The sequence below is a fragment of the Lepisosteus oculatus genome, chromosome 17 (genome assembly GCF_040954835.1).
Source record: "Lepisosteus oculatus isolate fLepOcu1 chromosome 17, fLepOcu1.hap2, whole genome shotgun sequence".
Taxonomy (NCBI): domain Eukaryota; kingdom Metazoa; phylum Chordata; class Actinopteri; order Semionotiformes; family Lepisosteidae; genus Lepisosteus; species Lepisosteus oculatus.
Window position 1 is genome coordinate 14197534 of NC_090712.1, and position 20344 is coordinate 14217877.

General features: G+C 41.4%; 1 protein-coding gene across 1 annotated transcript in view; it reads left to right on the forward strand.

Moving 5' to 3' along the window:
• The window catches only part of lrpprc (leucine-rich pentatricopeptide repeat containing), a 67562-nt gene that overhangs the window by 40232 nt on the left and 6986 nt on the right, over positions 1-20344 (forward strand). Inside the window, exons 26-34 of the mRNA XM_069179857.1 lie at positions 7001-7069; positions 7583-7673; positions 8089-8231; positions 9504-9657; positions 11545-11671; positions 13942-14030; positions 15226-15430; positions 17734-17879; positions 18306-18421. Of these exons, the coding sequence (XP_069035958.1) occupies positions 7001-7069; positions 7583-7673; positions 8089-8231; positions 9504-9657; positions 11545-11671; positions 13942-14030; positions 15226-15430; positions 17734-17879; positions 18306-18421 (1140 nt within the window). The remainder of the gene's footprint in view (positions 1-7000; positions 7070-7582; positions 7674-8088; positions 8232-9503; positions 9658-11544; positions 11672-13941; positions 14031-15225; positions 15431-17733; positions 17880-18305; positions 18422-20344) is intronic.

Below are 20344 nucleotides of genomic sequence, written 5' to 3' on the forward strand. Positions count from 1 at the left end.
ATAAGAGTAGGCAGTATCCCGGTGTCTGGGGCCAAATTCTTGCACTTGCCCTGCGATGGACTAGCGCCCTGTCCAGGGTGTTCCCTGCCTTGTGTTTGTTGCTTGCCGGGTAGGCTCCGTCTTCCTGTGTCTGAGCTGGAGATGGGAGTGCTCGTGAAGGATTGGGTCTTGACCACACATCCATCTTTAAGACTGGGAGTCCTGTCCTGTGACGTCAGAGGACGAGTCGGGGTACTCTACTGCTTGTAGTGTTGATGTTCATTTGGTAATATCGGCATTGCTGTTCTTATTTATTGTAAGGTAGATTCATTTTAATATGAGAACAAAAGACTGGGAGGGAATTTCAACCAAACTTTCCCCTTTCTTGATTTCTTGAGATTAAATGGATGCTTTTCTGCTACGGCTACTGGTTGTAGTACACTATTAGAAAGTGCTTAGGATTATCTAATTATCATTCGGCAATGATAATTCAACAAGTAGTTGTTTAGCACTTGGGCACCCGGAGTATGAACAGTGAGAGACTACTTTGGAAACTTTGGTTCAGCAGGGAAGGTCTGAGTTCTCAGTGGACGATACTGTTCGATAGCAAGCAAATGGGTTAAGGTGTGTCAAGGTTAACAACCCAAACTGAAAGCACTAGTGCATGCATATTCCAGATAAAATCTTCACTTAGGATTCAACAGTGATTTAAGTTTAACTGGTTTTGCCAGTTGGTCTTAAAATCATTGCTAAGATCTGGTATATAGGACTGGCGCTAGAAGGACCCGTTCTCATGGCTGTGCTGAATCTCGCCCCTGTGCTGCAGACTCCCTGCCCCAATTACAGAATGCAATCCTGCTCTGACACTTCATATTGCCACAAGGATTTTAAGATGCCAACAGCTGGTTCAGTTAAAACCCAAAGTGCAGGGTCGTATTAAGAGCTGTAGAATATAATGAAAACAGGCTTGAACAGCTCAAGCAGGGGAATGAGTCCTGGCTGCTGTCTGCTGTAAGGTTAATAGAAGCTTGTGTGGGGTAGGGTGCTTGGGGAGGCAGTAAAAGAGATGCACAGACGGTCTGCGGTTTGTTTTCCAGTGGCTGTGTGTCTTTTCCTGCTGGCTGGATTAGAATATTCTAGCCTGTTTTATCACCCCCAACATCAGTGCAGCCCCCAGCTTTAACTGCTGCTCTGTCTTTTCAGTGCTTAGTTCAAGTAGACAGTTTTTTTTCTTTGCACTTGTCAGTGAGCTATCAATCTCGCCATCACACGCTGCTTCTCAAAATGCCCAGCCCCGCTGGCTGCCCCTTCTCTCCCAGCAGATATTGCGGAGTAGTCTCAGACCCTGAAGTATTAACATAGAGGTCGGCACAATAGAGTTTTGACTCAGGGTCACAGATCCCTCAGAAAATGTCCATTTTAACTCGCTTATTCCTGCTTTAAAATAATTACCTCTTGGAAAAAGGAGAAGCGCTTTTCTTTGTATGTCTGAAATTTTCATTAAATGTGGTTTTCTGAACTATCTCCCATAACCTTGTTTTTTTATTGCCTTCAGAATTATTTTCTTTAAAACTTTCATGGCTTTTCTTCTTTCCTGTTGGCTGTTTCTATATTGCAGTGCTCATAGACTTCTTGTAATGTCAGGATCTATATCTCTTGCTGACCCTGGTCTTTTACCCTCTTCGGCTTTTGTGTCAACAAGCTTTACAATTAGGCTAATTGTTCTCTTTCATTGAATAGCTTGCTTGATTAGACCTTTTTTTTAACCTGTTTCTGTAGTTGGCTTGAAAAACATTCTCTGTTGTTGTTGCCAAGAAACTCAACTTGCAAGTGAAGAGACTGGACCCTTATTGCTGTCTGAACAACACTTAATTGGTGAGCAGTAATAATGTCCAGACAGAGGTGGGAGTGATTCTATATGAAACTCCCACAACAAGGGCTCTTTGTTCTGCAGATGTCCAGTTGCTTATATTCTAGATACCTGAATGAAGGGAGTTTTGAAATCCATAAACTGGTATAGGGTTAATGGTAATTACTATTCCAACTTTTTAACTTTAGAGAACAATGTCCCTAAAAGGGTCTTCACAAGAACAAGCAAGTAGAGGTTAGGCTTCTTAAGCAATTTCTAATCGGAGCATTTTTGGAATAAAACAGAATTCCAGGGCTGAGGCTGAGCACTGCTGCATTATATATATGGCAAGTGCGATTGGTAATCCCAAAACATATGGTACACGAAGATGCTTTTGCTTGATATAGCTCCTGCCCTTACTGTACATGATCACTTCACAGTTCTGGTGACAAGTCATCAGACACCACTGGGGGGAGAAGCCGAAGGATGTTTCCTTGAGTCCCAGTTTCACCTGAAAGGGTCGATACGAGAAGGGGCAGATGTGTCAGGAGAGAGACTATACAGTGATATTCACAGGGTGATGCTTTGCTGTCAGATTTCATCGGAATTTCTTCCCAGCTTATCAGGAAGCTGGTCCTGCCATGTTAAAATTGTATATTCCATTTCCCTGACAGAGTTGTATTTCTGCATTTCTTTATCCACACATCAGTGAATGCGCCTATCAACTAGTATCTACACCATACAAAATCCCCTGAATCCAAAAGCTATTTTTTGTCCTAATTCCAATTAAATTGACATTCCTGCCACAATTACATTCAAATGTTTAATTACTTCAAGATTCTACGTAATTGCTAATCTGAATTCCCTTACCTCGCTTCTCTCTCTGTTGTGTTGTAGCACACATTCTCCCACAGTGGCTGGTGCTTAAAGCCGCCTTTGTTGCTAGTTAATTAACTCTGGTTAACTGATTAACCTTTTGCGTAATGTGGGCTCTAATTTTTTTTTAGATACCTTAGGAATTGCCAGGCGGCTTTCTTTTCTATTGCTGAAGTTTTAAATTCTATTGTGCTTGTAAAGTGTGCTGGAATGGAGGCAGTGCTTGAAGTCTGTGTACTGTTTTAGTGCACTTGGGACTGTGAGGTACCAGCTGATGGCAAGAATGTGTTATTGTTTTTATTGCAGTATCACTTTGTGCAGTATATTGATTAGTAAGGCTGGGATGCAAAGGATAAATGCTTACTCTGTTTTTATGACAACAACCAAGGATGCTCATCTTCTGATGATCAGTCTCACCATCTTACATTCTTTTATTATTGCATTCATACACAAAAAAATTGACTTTCATTTTTATGAACATTTTACAACCAACTAAACATTAACCCATAGTTGTTGGTTGGGTATTAGCGATGGTCCTGTCCTTATACACCTTGGTTCTTGACTGGCAGTGGAAGAGTTTAATCTCCTCCAGATTGCTTCATTATTATGATGATGGTAGTGGTTACGGTGACACCAAGCCTTATTATAAAACAGCAAATGACACAAATGTGCATCTTAGGATAAGACAATGTTAGTGCGTGAGGAGGCGGAGCAAGGGGTTGTCACTTGATATGTAACAGTGTGATTTACTCCCATTAATACATGCAGGAAGGAAATAATTTTGCATATCTGGCTTAGTGTTTCTAGATTACAAGATAAGCTATCATGGGCTCCTACAGACATAGCTACATACATTAAATCTTTCTTTTTATTCCACAAGGGTTTATGGGTGCATGCCGTAACATACTTCCTGTATGGTAGGGATGACGAATTCACATTGTCTGGGTACTTTAAGGAGTTCATATGTATTTATCAATGTAATTGTACATAGGTTTCCTTATTTGTCAGGATCTCTAAATGATTTAATATGGTTACACATTATTAATTACACTAATTTTTTGCATTCTGGAGGACAGTTTTAACCAATCTGTACACATAGCTCAAAGAAGTAAAATATAACTTTCCTGTAATGCAAAGTAATATTTCTTCTGAAGGGATGTTCACATTCCATGATATGGTTTGATTGTTTGAGGAAGTGCAATTTTTCATAGCCTCTAAAACGGAGAGTTTATATGTTCACCCAGATTCTTATTTATTTTAAAATTTCTCTCCTATTTGCAAATTTTCAGGATACTGCTGTTGTGCCCCGTGAGCAAGGCACAGTATTTCACTTGATTGACCAGTACAATTCCCTGCTGTATTTATGGGTAATGAAGGTAGAAAGAAATATATTTCTCTTGAATGCATTTTTTCACTCATTCAGCTGTATGGTCACACATTTAATCTGCGTGTATCAGGTTTTTTTTGGAATCTTGAAAAAATACTAGGCCTGTAAAAGAATAGCCATGTTTTCAAAAGTAAGGAGTGATTTTAAAAGCAAAGCATGTGCAGTCTTTGGTACCAGATTTTCATTTGTTTCCCTTCTTTTTTTATTTTAAAACTCAAATCTCTTTTCAGCTGTTTTTCCTCAGTTAATTTAATATGTGTGGTGTCATTAGTCTTTGAAGAGTTTCATTTCTATCTGCTTTGTTACTTAAAGGGCTTTCTCTGGCTGTATATTTTGAAATATACAGCCGTTTATAATATGGAGGTATATGTGCCACAACTGTCCAGTGTGAAAGACCACTTTACTTATCCTTTTTGGAACTAGCTGAGTGTGTGCAGAGTGTAGTGTTTAACATTTTGGATTTTGGAGCTAGTTCCAGGATAGCTCAATTTTTTATAGATAGTCAGAAATATTATAAGCATTCAAAAACATTAAACCTTAATATAATTGGTAGTACAAAATATAATTTTTAGATTTGTTGCCTTTTCAGATGTTTTTTTGTGATCTCTTCTTATGTGCTGCTCTGTGATTAAAGTGGTTTTGTGTTGGTTTTAAACTTACTAAGCATACATAATTATTTTGATTGAAAAAACTTTTGTTTTAATAGAGCACTCATTGAGCCACAGAGAGGTGGGTTTTTAAAAGCACGCATCATGTTTGACTTGCGCAGAAGGTCAAAAGCTGTTCTTATTTAGCTGGGCTACATTTCATTCTGTATTGCAACACTTGTGGATACAAAATGGGCTCAATTAAAACAATTGATATCTGAGGTTTAAAAAAAAATCTAGTGCAGGAAACTTTCATTCCAGATTACATCACACCTTAAATGCTCGGTGCCTGTGTTTTAACAGTGCTAAATATTATTTTTAAAAATAGTTTGCCATCAGGTTCTGACTTCCCACTTAAAAGTGAACAATGTAATTGGTTGGTTGTGCTTCAGATAATTAAATGGAAACAGACTTTATGTGGGGTTTTTAGTTAGCAATATTTCTAGAGTGATCAATATTTTTAATAATGACATTGCCTTATGCAATGAAAGGTTGAGGCCTATCTATGCTGTTTTAGAGGTTGTCCAGAGTTAGTATTCTTTTAGGCAGAGCGATGTGGAAGTCCTGAAAGTGGAGGCAGGGAGATTGTCTTTATCTGACCTAGATGTCCCCTTGAGGATTTGGAGCTGTTGTAAGTGAAAACAGATCTTGGATCCGCAAATGAGAACGAGGACTATCGGCTTTGGGAGCTGTGATCCCCACTGTGACACAATAATCGCCCAGCAGATTTGCAAGGTGAAGATTGTTTCATGGCTTAGATCAGTGGTGTGGGGCGGGCAGGAGATTTTGAAAGTTGTAAGGAAAATGTACCACTTTGCACTTTGTCTAGTTCAGAGTAGATTAAATGTGATGGAGACCAGAACAATGTTTAATTTGTCCAGGATCTTGTTGTATAAGATTTTAATGTCAGTGGCATCTTTTTATAGCATTACAGGCATTATTTGCTATTCTTAATGCAGTTGTGCATCACACATGCAATCAGCGGGAGAGATTCACATAAGACTATTTTACTATTGACAAATTACAGTATGGAGAATTGATGAAGGAAGAGTCCTTAAATTCTGGTTATAATTGAGTGTTGCCTGGATAAAATCTTGAAAGCTGTACTAATCCCTCTCCCATTCCCAGATTGTATCAAAAGGTTGTTTGAGATATAATCTTACTTACCTTTAACCTGTGCATTTCCACGTATGCCAAATATTCCTGTGTATTTTGATGAAGGCTGTCTTAGTTGTTTTTAACTTCTGTTTCTATTCAGAAGTAATAACAAAAAGACATTTATCTATTATTGACCTTCAGTGTTGCAACATTGATACTGGCAACTCTGGTACTGACTTTGACCTATGTTGCTATGTTATCGGCCTCCATCTTTTTAACATTTGCTTTCTCCTTCAGCCGAACAGTCAACGAACGAGCCCATGACTCCCGTGTGTTAGTGGCCCATCTTTCATAGTTCCTCGTGTTGTGCAGTGGCTCTGTGAACACTTACTGCACAGCACACGTAGAGAAGGAGAGAGGGGCTTATAACACCAAAAGCTACAAACAATAGCAGATTTTAATGACCCTTACTTGTATCCAGGGGTGTAATTATTCCTTTGTGCTGAAGTGCCGCAGCATGGAATCAAATGTTGCCCAGCTAACAGAGGAGAGCTTTTGACCCCCAGTTCGAGTCAAATGTGATGGGTGATTTAAACAACCTGGACGCAACTGCTGAACAACACTCTAGTGCTGCTGAGAGGCTGTTTAATGTATTCAATTCACTCTGGCTCAGACTTAAACAAGTCCTCACAATGAGATGCTTTACAGGCAATAAATACTTTTTAAAGGGCCTTCTTTCCACATACCAAGTCACAATGAATATTTATCTTTCAAATGCCTTTGTAATTGCAGTGAATCAATGGCACACTTAGGTTTCCTGCCTACAGACTCACTAAAGGAACTCGTTAGTAGCTAACTGTTTTTTCTTCACTATAGTACATTTGGAGTTACAAAGTGTTAGACTGTTCACTACATACATTACCATTCTTCTGGTGTCTGATTTCACATGAAGTCTAATAAAGGAATACTTGTAGTGTTTGCTCTAAATGCTCTAAAATCTTTTTAAGCTATGCTGAAGTAGTGATTTCCATGTTGACGTGTTCCCAAGCAAGTGATCCAATGGTATATTGGGTTAATTGCAACGGAGGAGATGTAAACAGGAGTCAAAGCAGCACAATGTGAGTGCAGGTGACTCTGATTTGAGAGCTGTCCGTCTCTCTGCAGACCCCTGGCCTGAGGTCACGACCGGGGCGGCTGCAGTGGTACGCAGAGAAGTGCATCGCCACCAATCAGGTGAAGTCTCATTCTCATTCCGGCATGAGCGGGTCCAGACACACTGGGACCTGCACACAGGAACATACACGCACCGCGGACATTGCACATCGCAGCAGCCCAGCAACAGGCGGGGCCGTGGTCAGAAAGCATCTACTGCCACATTCACTGCTTCTCCTGGAAGGAAAAGCCAACTCCTAGTTTGAGGAAATCTAAAAGATTTCCGGTGCCCTACACTTAGCATCATTAAAGGTTTACTTACCACTTACGCAAATCCTTGGGATAGGGACAAAACACCTGTGCCTTCAGCAGCTGACACTTGAGAGAAACTGCCCTTCGAGTATGTGTGACGTACTGCTGGTTTTTTATGTTAACATTGTGCTAGTTCCAGTGATAAAATCTGTCCCCAGACACCAGCGCCGCGCCAGGCTGTGCAGTGTAGAGGCTCAGCCAGAGAGCTTGTTTTATTTGGTGCCTTGTCAAGGTCTGTCACCCCTGCAAAGAGCTGTGAGTGCCGTCTCGTTTCTCCGGCAGGTTGAGGCCCTAGAGAACATGGTGGAGATGACTCAGAAGCTGTTTGAGTGCGATCGAGACGAGATGTACCACTACATGCTCCGCCTGTGCAGTAAGTTGCCCGACTGGTCCTGGTGTCACTGCTGTGGAAGGCCTTGCTCTTGACCTTGTTCATGACCTGCTTTGTGTACTGAACTAGTGGAATTTAAAGAGATGCTACATTATTGGAGAGAAGTCAAAGCCTGTGGGTCTCCAATGGAATAGCATCAGCTGATTTTCAGTCTTGGTTCGCAGAGCGGATGTCAGTAAAATAAAATGGAGCTTGGAAGGGTTAGGCACATGAAAGCAATTTCTATCGTTATTCGTTAAACAAGCATATGCACTTGCTTTTGCTTTTTAAATCAAATTAAACCATTTGTGAAAAGGCTGATTGGCTCAGCAGGCCAGAGGCTGGAGCTGCATGAGCAGTGGGGCAGATCTCTGGGTCTGGAGGGTGGATCCACATGCTTTGTGTGTCTCGTTCTCAGAGGAAAGCAACGACTGGCGGAGGGCTGAGGCCACCTGGACCCAGATGCAGGAGGAGAATTTGATCCCGCGGGAGAGAACTCTCTGCCTGCTGGCCGACATCCTGAAGAGCAACGGCCAGGAGGTTCCCTTCGATATGCCCGAGGTAAAGTCGCCACGACTGCTCCCAAAACCAGCCGGACAGGTGGTTTCCAAACAGGACTTTTTGACTGTAAGATGCCTCAAAGTGGTGTGCTCCCGCAGTAGGTAGCTGTAAGATACGCAGACTGATATTTGGGTTAATAATAAGTTGAAGTAGGCAGCTGCATCAGCAGGCCTAGGCTGCAAATGAACAAGTAAAGGTTTATTCCCTGCTGAAAAGAGAACCAAAGAAACACAATATTTCAGCCCCACAGCCTAAACGTTGTGTTTCTTTTCTTCTCTTTTCAGTGGAATAAACCTTTACTTGTTCCTTTGCATAATAAACTTACTTTTTCATTTTAATATTAGATTTAATTCTCTGACATCTTTTGTCAAAGAGACCTTTTACGCTGTTTTGTAGACACTAATGGTTTTTTGTTTGATTTAAATAAGAACGCCAAGTAAGTTCATTTTTAGATTTGCTTTCTCAAGGGTTTTTTGTCGGCTGGCTTTCTTTCCCAGTGCGCGTGACGTTCAGTTTACAGCTGGCGCTGGTCTGGTTTAAAAATCCTTGTGTTTTTATTAAGGGTGGAATATTGGATTTGGAGCTGATCAGGGGAAATCCAGATATTTAGTGGAAATAAGCAGGTCTTTTATCCTCACTAGTTCAAAACTGCTAAATTGCACCATATGTTTATCACTCTGTCGCATCCGTAGCCAGCAAATGACTGGAATGGACAGAGTTTTAAGTACAAACCAGGGAATTAACAACTTGCAAGCATTTCATGCAGTTTCATTCTCTTAGGTCAAGCATGTGTCAATTCCCCGGTCTGTAATATCTCAAGGTCTGCAGTGGGTTGCTTGGTCTCATGGACTTGCTGTAACTGATTGACCTCAAGATCTCCACTTCTGTTTAGACAAAGTAACATACAACCTTTTGCTTTGCACTTACAAGAGCGTGCCGCATTTTTGGTTTTCTTAAATCCTTTAAAAACAGAATTGTGAACGGTTTCCAGCAGTGATGGAAAGAGTGATACACTTGTGGTAACCATGGCAGTGCTCACCTTTTGGTGTGGCACTAGGTTTAAGACAATCAAGGTCGGCCTGGAACTTGTCGCTTTGCGCAGTGCACTCATTCATGACCTACAGAACTTGAAGGACCAGGAGCGGCCTTGGAAGACAAAGGGCCTGCAGTGACTGTCGGTACATGGGGTTCATCTCATACTGCAGCGCGGCATTGCTCCAAAAGAGCCAGGGAGACTGATCTCTTGGTGGTTTTTGTCATGTGATCTCTCAGGCATGGTATAAAGAGGCTGCAGAGTATGGCAGCAAATCCCAAGACTTTGACGCAAAGAGCAACAGCTCCAGCACAGCCAGCCCCTTCCCTGTGGACTCCCCCAGTGACTACCAGTACCGCCTGCTGGCTCTCTGCAAGAGGGGCAAGGCCAAAGGTATGATCTTAATCCCACTCCTCTTCTGCTCCCTCCCAGGCACTCCCCGACAGTACACTGGCAGTGCCCTCTGCAAAAATCAACAGCACATTTAAGAGAATAATGGTCTGTTCCATTTGCTGTGTGGGGGGTTAGAGAATGGTGATCTCTGTACCTGTACTTTCCTTTCTTTGTGCAGATGGTTAATGTACATTGCATGCCGAAAAACAAAGTGGAACAGTAGAGGAGAGAAAGAAAAGTGGCATTTTATTTATGTTGAATGCGGTTTATGTTGAAAATAACTTCTTGAAACTGTTGTGTAAATGCAAAGTTCACAGTGCACAAAATAATGCCATCAGCCAGTACTAGTTCCATCACAGCTAGACTCTCCTGTCCAGACCATCACTCTTGGAGCACCCCATCTGTCTTGGTGAGGTGCTCTAACTTAGTCTAGCCTCCATCAAGCTAATTCTATCTTGAAAAGCTAGGTATAGTGGTTCCTTTTTGTATATTTCTTGATATTAACCAGGTTTTACATTTTAATAGGTTAAATCACCTCTTCACTTATTCACCCAATCAAATATTTTACTAGTGAAGTGAAAAGATGCTTGTGATTGAACTCTCAAAACACATCATGGTCAGTCAATAATGATAAATCAAAATCACTTCAAACCTTTTAAGCAGTATCCAACAACAGGGTAATTTTTCTGAAAATGAAGAGGAAATTTATTTCGATGCTTGTCATACATTAATAAATATCTGTTTATGAGTTCAAATAAGCACGTGTAATGCTTTTCTGCTTTCTCATGCATTGTACTCTCAGTTGTAAAACAAAACCCAAATAGGCTACCGTTTTAAACTGAGTATATATGGTTTGGTTTGTTTGGTCAAATAAACTTTTGTTAGTTTGCATTGTTTTGTATGGATCTCAACTGAGAAATACATTCTACAGTCCTTACACGTTACAAACTGTGGGCACAGCCAGGTGATTTTTAGACCTTTGCAGTAGGTGAAACGGTCCATCATTCAAACCAAAATGCTTTCAATCAAGAAATCAAACATTTTTTGTCATGCATGCATTACAGTTGTTGTTGTTATTTCACATTTGAGAGGAAATAAGGAAAAGGAGCATGTAAACTGGAATTTTCTACAGGCTTATCATCTCAGTATCTCATATTTAGTTTAATCGGTTCCATTGCATGCTTAATAATTAGGGCTAAAGATGTTTTGCATTTTACTATGGATCAGTTTAGTAATTGTAGTGTAATTTTCCTCCCGGTGTTGTGCACTGGAAAAGTAGTAGTTCATGTTTATACACCTTGTCAAGCTGTTTTATTATTCTTTCATGTTACATAAGGTAGGAAAAACAAAGAATTATAGACAGTTTAATTACAGTCATCATAATAACCGTACAAGTTTAATCATTTACATTGAACAGCTGAATGCTTAATTCCAATTCAGTGGGACTGACACCACCTGGCAGAAAAGCAGTAGAGTGGTTTCTGTGTTACTTTACAATGGATTCTCCCTTTGAGAGCTGCCACTCAGCTTGCACTGAAGAATTTAACTTTTTTGAAACTCCAGAAAAAAAGAAGGTGCATTTTACACAGTTCCTCTGGAGAAAATGCATCTAGAAAGCTAGGGCAGTTTTTTAAGATATGCCCAGCTTCTGCTCCAATGGCTTTTTTTACATCTTTGCTGTCAGTTCAAAAGCATGCTGACACTCCCTTAGGTGCTGGCTAACTCAGTTTTAGTTATGATTTAGTTTCTGCAAACAGTTATTTTTTATCTACATTTCCATTTTTTTACGTTAGTTGTATTTTCCTTTGTCATGCAAGGAATCATTTTGCACTGTTCCCAACTTTAACAGCTGTGGGTCATCTTTCAATCTCTTTGTTTCATTTCCAGAGGCCTATAGGATTCTTCAGGACGCTGACAGGAGAGGCCTGGTCTTCAGCCCCGCTGCCTACAACAACCTTCTCAAAAGCCTGCTGGCTGAGGGAAACCTGGAGTATGCCATGACAGTCAAAGAAATGTGAGTCCTCATGTGAGATCATTTCTTTTTCGTGGTACCTTTTAGCTGACGTTGTCTAAGGTTGTTATTATTAAACTTTGTTGAGTGCAAGCTTTTTCTTACAAAGTCTTTAAGACTAATTCGTATGGATAACACAATGGCTTTCACCGTCACTAGCATGCAGGCACAGTTTGCGTCAAACACGCCTCCTAATGTCGATAGAGAGTGGATAGATAATGTGGTTAGGATCCACAAGACAAAATATTTTGCAAAAGAAGCTTACATTTCTATAAATACTATGATTTTAGAAGGCAGTGAGATTTAGAACGTGTTTTGTACGTCTCTGTCATGTCCCAGTGTTACAAAACGTTAATTCTTGGAATACTGATGCCCTTCAGTAAAGACTATGATAAAGAATAGACTGTAAAATTGATGCAAAACTCTCAAGAGTAGTTTTAAAGCCTATCTGATCTAAATATAGCAGATAAAATATATTTTCCGAGAAGTGCTTTGCTGCACAAAAATAACATCTTCTGCAGATTAGTAACGTATCCTTTGTGTCACATCGCATTAGTTCTGAAACAAAACTGTTCCACTGATCGCTGATCCATAAACCTCTAAAAACCAACAGTGGCTTTAAGCCTCACTATATTATAATACAAACCTGATTATCTCTGAATGCAGAGTAACTTCTTCTTAAACCCCGGTGTAAGCGAAAGTGTTCTCATTGTTTTCATTTTTTTTTTAATTGCGTACCAGCTTTAGCAACATGAGTTCTCCCCTCCCCTCCTTTTATTTTGATTTATTTTGGAGTTGCAGATTAGTGCTATGACATCCTGAACATGACTTTAATCAAAGCAAAGTTTCAAAGACAGAGGTCCAAGTAATAATTCCCATGTGTGTGTAATACAGTCTCATATCTGAATTGGCGACTTAAAGAGCTTTGGGCAGATGGGCTGAGGAGACATCAGAACTGAGCAATGGGGGTGCTTATGGGCAGATTAAGAGGATTGCTAGGAGAGGGCAGCAGAAATCCATCAGCCAGCTCTGACAACGGTAGTAAGCCCGCAGAGCCTAAGTGACTCAAGAGGATACCCTTACTGGGGCCGATGGACAGGATTTTCTTGGGATTGATAAGAATAATTCGACACTGGCCCCAGCTTATGTGGCAAGCTGTTCAGCTGCCTCTAGGTCCGGACACAGCGTTATCGGATAAGGAGGCAGGCTGCTGCTCAGTTGAACGCCCCGACTTAATCTGCAAAGAGATTTTGGTTAACAAAAAAAAGTTTGATTGAGGTTTTTGCTGCCTATACTGAAATCTCTTTCCTTCTCAGAGTGTTAAACTGACAGGCCTGAAGAGAAGAAAATGAGTTATGCTTTTGCTGCTTTCTGGCCCTTTTTTTTTAAGCAGCTCAGCATTCACTGTTTGTGTCAGTATCATTCTGGCCTGTGTAGGTCAGTGCTGCACTCTCAACTGGTTGAAGATCTTTCACTCACGCTTATGTCTTACCTCTTGAGGGTTAGCTCTTTCCCTCCCTCTGTTTACTGAGCTGTGCTTTCAGGATGGTCTGCTTCTTTTAACTGTCCACACACCCCACCTCACCCCCTCACTGCCACCAAGCACTGACATTGTCTTCTTTTGGCCCTGAGATCTAAGGCTCAGACATTCTTCTGGCTTTTCATTGGTCTGCCTGGTTGGTGTCTGTTAAATCTTGCCGGGAGGTCCGGGGATAGTCAGCAATATCATGCCATTGTCTCTGAAATTATTATCCATGCCCAATGTACCCCCGGAGTGGCAGTTTGTCCTAAAATATGAGTTTGTTGAAGTGAAGGGAGCTGTTTTTGTTAAAGATGTAGTTTTGCGTCTTCCATTTTTTTTTCTGTGGTTCTGTTGTGAAACCCATCTTTGTTTTTAATTCATCACTTGAAACGGTGAAAAACCCTTTTCCCTTCGAAAATGACAACGCAGTGGCACTTTTCTTCACCCCCCCTTCACTGAACCCCAAGCTCTGCTTTAATTCTTTCTTTGTTCTCTAGACAGAGAGCCAGATCTCAACATACAAAATAGAGACGGGGGGGGAGACTTTTTTAAAAAGAGAAAGAAAGTGTAACAGTTTGACAGGAGAACACAAAGGCTGTCTCCTTCCTTCCATTCACTCGGCGCTTGATATTTTTTAACGTGCTATTTGGTATTCTGTTTTTTCTTGTCTAATTTCACCCTGCTGCTCAACCATTTATTATCATATCAGATGTATGTCAGTAATTCCTTTGGAAATGTCTGTTTCTTCCAGCGCTGGAACCCGAATCAAAGGCTTCAATCTGAGTGACATAGCCAGCAGTCTCCTTATCGTCACTCTTGTGAAACGGGATCAAGTGAAAGGTAGGTCGCAATGTTTGACCTCCGCGCCACATTAATGCCTCTCTAAGACGCAATCCTGCACCGCCCTGCGCATCTTCCCATAAAGGAGTCCATTTAGCAAATTACCTGCTTATCAAGAGGCTTTTGTGGAGCTGAGAGACATAAATTACTGTACATGCATTTATAATACAAGCCTGAATATGAATGCACTTGTCATTTGGCCACTTAGTCCAGTTTCCATTCCATTTAACATAAGCGGCTGCCTTTTTTTATTATTGTTATTATTATTGTTATTATTATTTTAAGATAAAATTGCATATCTCCTTAGACATGCAAAGTATGTTCAGAGAAGGGGTGGTGTTTGAGTGCTTTCAAAATCTTCCCTGTCTTCAGAAAAGTTTGAAGATTTGTGGAGAGATTGAGAGGTTATTGCGAATGAAAGGGAACAGTTAAGGGCTGAGGCAAGTTAGGGCACTGAAATAGGTTAAATTGCCTTAAAACAAATGCTAGGAACAGACGTTGATTGCAATATTGACAGTAAATGCTGGTGTGTTGTTGGAAGCAATAACTAGCCTGTTTGTGCTTCTCTAAAACTGTACATTTTGTGATTGTAAATTCAAGATAGAACTGAAATCCTCTGTGCAGTGCACCTCTTAGCATGTATGCCACCAATATCGAGAAAAATGTGTGGATTGTTTTATTATCTCTTTGCTCCAGTTAACATTGTACATGATCTTACATAAAATTGTGGCATTGTTAAAAGCTATTGCTTCCTATCATTGAATCATTCTGCATCTTTGGCATTGGCCAAAAATGAATAGTGTTATAACACACTGCTCAGACCATTGACACTGTATCGCGGATGAGACATCTGCCACGGTGGTAACCTATGCTTTTCTCATGGATGACTAACGAAACCACAATCCTTTGCACTGCTTCCGAAAAGAAGAAAACCAGATGAAGCAATAAAACGTAAGTTCTTAGGGGGTACCCTTAAAAAGTCCTACTCCAAATGCTTCGCTCTCAACCAAAAATGGCAATCTGCAATTCAGACTGAATAAAATCGGGGTGTTTTAAATGTGCCTGGGGGTGCCGTACCCTGGTGGTTACATGTGATGCACACAGCCTGCTGCAGTGCGTTAAGAGGTGTCAGATCTGGGTCTGGTCTGATTACTGCTGAGATTTGCTCAGCCCGCTGTCCCCTGTCTGACCGCAGATGCACTGGACTCGCTGAAGACCATGATGCAGGCCGAGCAGGTGCCCTCCCCGCTGGCCGTGACCCGCCTGGTTCAAGCCCTCGGTGCCAAGGGAGACATCAAGGGCATCCAGGAAGTGGAGAACCTGGTGATATCCTTAGGTCCCTCCATTAATTTGTCACGCATGCTCTTCATCAATAACACAGCCCTGGCGCACATCAAGAAGTAAGTGAGAAGGGATAGCAATGCCGGAATATGTTTTTTGTTCTTGTTATTTTGCCAGCTTAACGCACCAGATTTAACCCAACGACTTCCTCCTTGCATTGTTAATGTTACTACAGAGCATCAATCTGCGCATGTATGTTTTTGATAGAGTTTGACTGGCTTTGGATATTGAGCGTATGATTGTGGGCTCAGTTTGATTGATTGGTCTTTCATGGCCACTAAATCATGCCACTGGTGAGAGCTGTTTGGGTAAAGATGATGAGGTGGTTTAATCTCTTCAACGTCAAGCATGATGTAATTGAGAAAGGAAAAAATCTGAAAGAAATCAATACGCACAGTTTTTAAGAGACTGAGAGACTTTTTTTTAATTGTCGGTTAGTCGTAATTAGTGATGAGCTGAGATTTAGTATTGACCAATCTGATGGATGACCGTGACTATGGCATAGATATACAGATTAATATGTTGATTGTTGTGTACAGCAGACCATTCAATAAGGAGGTCCACGCATGTTTGCTGGGGCAATAGGGTCTAGTCGCTGTTAAAATGTGCTCGTAGTGATTGTCAGTGTGACAGCATTATGCTAGGTTGATCAAGTCCAGGGTCCTCATTTACTGCCCTTCCTACAGGCTCATCTTGAAGTGACAGGATTGCGATAGGACTGTGTGTCCCCTTGTGCTGCCTATCTAACAGCTGCTCTCTTGCATGTTGAGAAGGTGACAGTTATGCCCTACCCGTCGGTCTTGAGCTCCATTGATCGACGTATAGAAGTTAGAGACTCCTGAACAGGCACTGAGAGGAATGGGATAGAGTCCATCAAGATCCCATGTGCAACTTGCTACAAAGTGTATATTGCAGATGGGTAATTTGTATTGGCATTGTAGTCTGTTACTTCTACAGTAAAATCCCCTGCTGATCGATCCTATTAAATTGCAAATGTTAATCCATGTAATAACTTTATCATATCTATTATATGTCAATGTTTTAAAATACAGTGTTAGTGCATTTGTCAAAAACTGTTTCTAATTTTCCTGATAATATCTTGGTAAATTTGGTTGCAATTATATGTGGTTCATTTATTTATTGCACAGTATCTGAAGTTTGGTGTTAGATGTGTCTAACCTCAAACCATTCACACCTAGATTTTCTGTTTGATGTGGTTCTCAGCTGTCTCTTCTTTCAGAAAATCCCTTTGTTCATTTCCTACTAGATTCGACTCTCAGCAATGGTTAGACAGCTATGCTAGAGGCATTGTGGCATCCCAAGCCCACACTGTCCCCCCCAACATAACAGAGCTCTGTATGAGGCAGGGTAGGGCCTCCCAGTGCAGCCCCAGTGTCTTGTAAACTGGAGGGACACCAGCCAATCTGATCTCTTTCTGCCACTTCGAGGTCCAAGTTCTCATTTAACAGAAGGACACAGGGGGATGTGTTGAATGAGACATCCCCTGGACAAACCATATGGAAGAGATTAGGGACAGGCTTCAGATTACAGCATTGACGAGGGGTCACTTCCATTCTGTGAAGAAAATGTATAAGGATTAAGCTCTGGTTAGGATTCTTGGACTAATTACGACTTTTAAGGACGGGTTTGAATTTGTACTTCTCTCCACACCCATGTAACCTGGTGCAATAGCAAAAGCACCTCCACAGCCAGGTGTTTCCCATCCAGCGACAGGCCTGGCCGTGAGAGAGAGGGCAGCAGTGACCTGGGATGCAGGCTTTCTGCCTAATTATGCAGAAAGGTAAACTGACGTGGCCATCTCACGGCAGCAGCCACAATAACAGAAAAGGACAAATCTCTGTGCTGTGTTTGGAATATTTTTTCTCCAACCCGTGTAAATATTTAATTGAATAATCTGAGAGATTGTTATGACTTTTGGGTCTGAATTATTTACTCGGCATTACTTTAATGTGGCGTTTGCATTTGGAGGTCCGCCGGCCACCCTTTTAAGTACAGGGCCACCAGTCAGCTTTGTTCAGCAACAGAATAGCATCTGTGTCACAGCTACTTAGGCATGGCCTGGGTCAAAGTTCATTCTGGCAGGACATCCGATTACCCATGAGTTCTGCCCGTTCATCCGTGAAGTCTTTTCAGTTTGCGTTCCTGCTCCGGCTGCTTAAATGGAGTACAGGGGCCTTTTTACACTAATCCTTTCTGTAATATTTATTTTATAAATAAGATCTTCGTGCATTTATTTTTTACTCTTTTGATCCATGTTAGGCCTTGCAGTGAGAAACCAGCTGGTATGTGATATTTCTTTCTGCTTCTTTTGCCCAATTTTCATTTGTTCTGCCCTTCACAGTGGCAATATCGAGGCAGGAGTGGAGAGCATTGAGCCCATCTTCATCTCTGGAAAAGAAGGTCAGGATCCGGGTGCCCGGGCCTCCAGCGTGTCCTTTGTCTTCCGGAAAGTCATAGAAGAGAATCTGGAGCCGGCTCTGGACAAATGTAAGAAGGGCTCCCTTTCCCCTGTTTCTCAGGGAACATTTTTACACTCTGAGCCTTTTGCAGTCGAAGTCTTTTAATTCCACAGAAATTGCAAATGAGGATAAAAAAGATAAAGGTTACAAACGAGAGATTGCCATGAGACTGGGTTAGGCTCAACCAGTTTCCTGGTAGTAGCAAGTTTTAGATTATAAATGCTGCATTGATTATACAGCCAGTTGTAAGTCCTGATCATGAGTCCCACATACTTTATTATAAAATCCTCGGAAATGTTTGATGGTTAGAATGTCGAGTCTTCATATTCAGTGACTGGTTCAGATAAACAGGTGGAATTTGAGACTGAATTAAGAGGTCATCTCCCTGAGTGAGTGTGCGCCGTTTAGGAGGTGGGGGACTGTGACCTGATGACCCCTTTCTGTGTTTTCTCAGTAAGCGCCATGGCAGAGAGGCTAGCCAATCACTTTTCTTCATACAGACCGGCCACAGATCTCTTCCTGCAGTTGCTAGATGCAGGCAAGGTTGATGATGCCAAATTCTTACTGCAAGTAAGTGCTTTGTCTTCAGCACAAAAGCCTGCTGAAAATAGATATTTATTAAGTTTATATATACGTATGCACCCACAAGCAATGGGGTTTTCCTTTCCTTCTAGAATACATTTCTAACTTCTGCATGATCTTCTGCACCAGACCCTACATGATGTCCACAGCCATTCTGTCCCAGATAGTGCTGTTTTCGGCTGCTCTGTTTTGTCACCCATTTTGTTCCTGTCAGGACTGTTGTACTTCATTAATTATTTTTAAGCAGTTAGAAGAAGACAGTCCGAAGATGGTTGAATGCACAGGGGGCAATCAGAGCAAGAAAATGGAGATCACATTGCTTTGTACCATGTTCTTAAGAAAAGCACTGAAATTGATTTCACTTGAGTTGTTTCATTATAATTGAGTAATTCTACAGATCCATTCTTCTGCTGAGCGCTTCTGATCCATTTAAAATACAACTGTGTTAAAAGCTTTAGGGACATGGTGTTTTCAGGGAGTGGGGAAAAAACATCATTTACAAATGGCTGTTAATGTTATTTCATTGCTGTTGGAACTGGAGCAGAAGAAGCAAAACAGTGTTGAAGGACACGCAGTATGAAGTACTGAACAACCCCCCCCCCCCCATACACACATAACACCCCATTTTGGTAAGAAAAGATATGACTGCAGGTTTCCCCAGGCCCCCCTGCAGTGTCAGTGAAGTGACACCTTCAGAGCAGTGTAATGGTTCTGAAGTTTGTAAGGGCGAGCTATGTTGTGGAGCTCACATACATATTAGGAGACAAGCAGACAAACAAACAGGCAGACACATCACTGCGGTCCCCAGGCCGCATGCAGCTCCAGCAGGCAGCGGCAAGGTTGTGGTAGTGATATGATAGCCAGGCCCCAGCTCTCCAGGCTGCGTGACTGAGACGAGTGCACAGCACTTAGTTTGTCCATCAGGGCTATAGTCTCATACAGGCCTCGGCATGTGGTAATCTGTCACAGCTGATGAGACTTGAAACACACCTGCTAAAGGCTGGACACCACTGCGGACTTCAGGACAAGAGAGAATCTGCTAGCATAATTCAGATTAGCTGCCCTGATTTTTTTTCCCCGCTACACTCATCACTGTGATTTCAGTTGTCTTCAGGACAGCTGAGATTTTTATGGCTCTAAAGGTCCTCATAGCTTATAGTGACTGAAAACAACTTTTTTTTTTACTGCCATGAACATTGTTGGGCAGGGTTTGCAGTGAGCATTTATATTACATTGTGCTTTTGACAAATTCAGCTTTGTTAGTTTTACTTTTAAAAAAGCTATCTGTATCACGAAAAGATCCATTTACAGAAATAAAATGGCAATCCTTTTATTACTGACTGCTTCTTTTCTTCTGATCTGTAAGAGCCTGAAGATATTGCCTGTGACCTCCTACTGTTCCAGATAGCAACAGGAACACGCCTGTTTGTCTGAGAGAGACAGAGATGTGATGTGCACAGCAGGGACTCCTTCGCAGCTTCAGCACACTGGGCTGAGGAGAAGACTGATAAAGGGGATGCACAGAAAGGCTTAACTCCACGTAGCTCTGTACACAAATGCCAGTGACATTGAACATAATTGCTGCAGATTGAAGTCACTGCCTTAGACTTCAGAGTAGACTTTATCTGAAGGTGTCCCTTTCATTTTGACCCCTTAAAGACAAAGGAAGAAAAAGGGACCACTACCACAAAGCTAGCATTAAAGTCATAACCTTTCTGTATTAATCTGTATTAAAAAAGCAGAAAAAAATAATCTGATTGCTGTCACTAGATGTTCTTCAGGGGTAAATATCTAATTAGAAAGTGACATTTAGCATGTGAGTGCTGACATAACTGTTTTTTTCAAATGGCGATTGGCACTTTAACATAAGAACATTTTACACCTATAAAGTCAGTACTAGTAGCAGTGTAC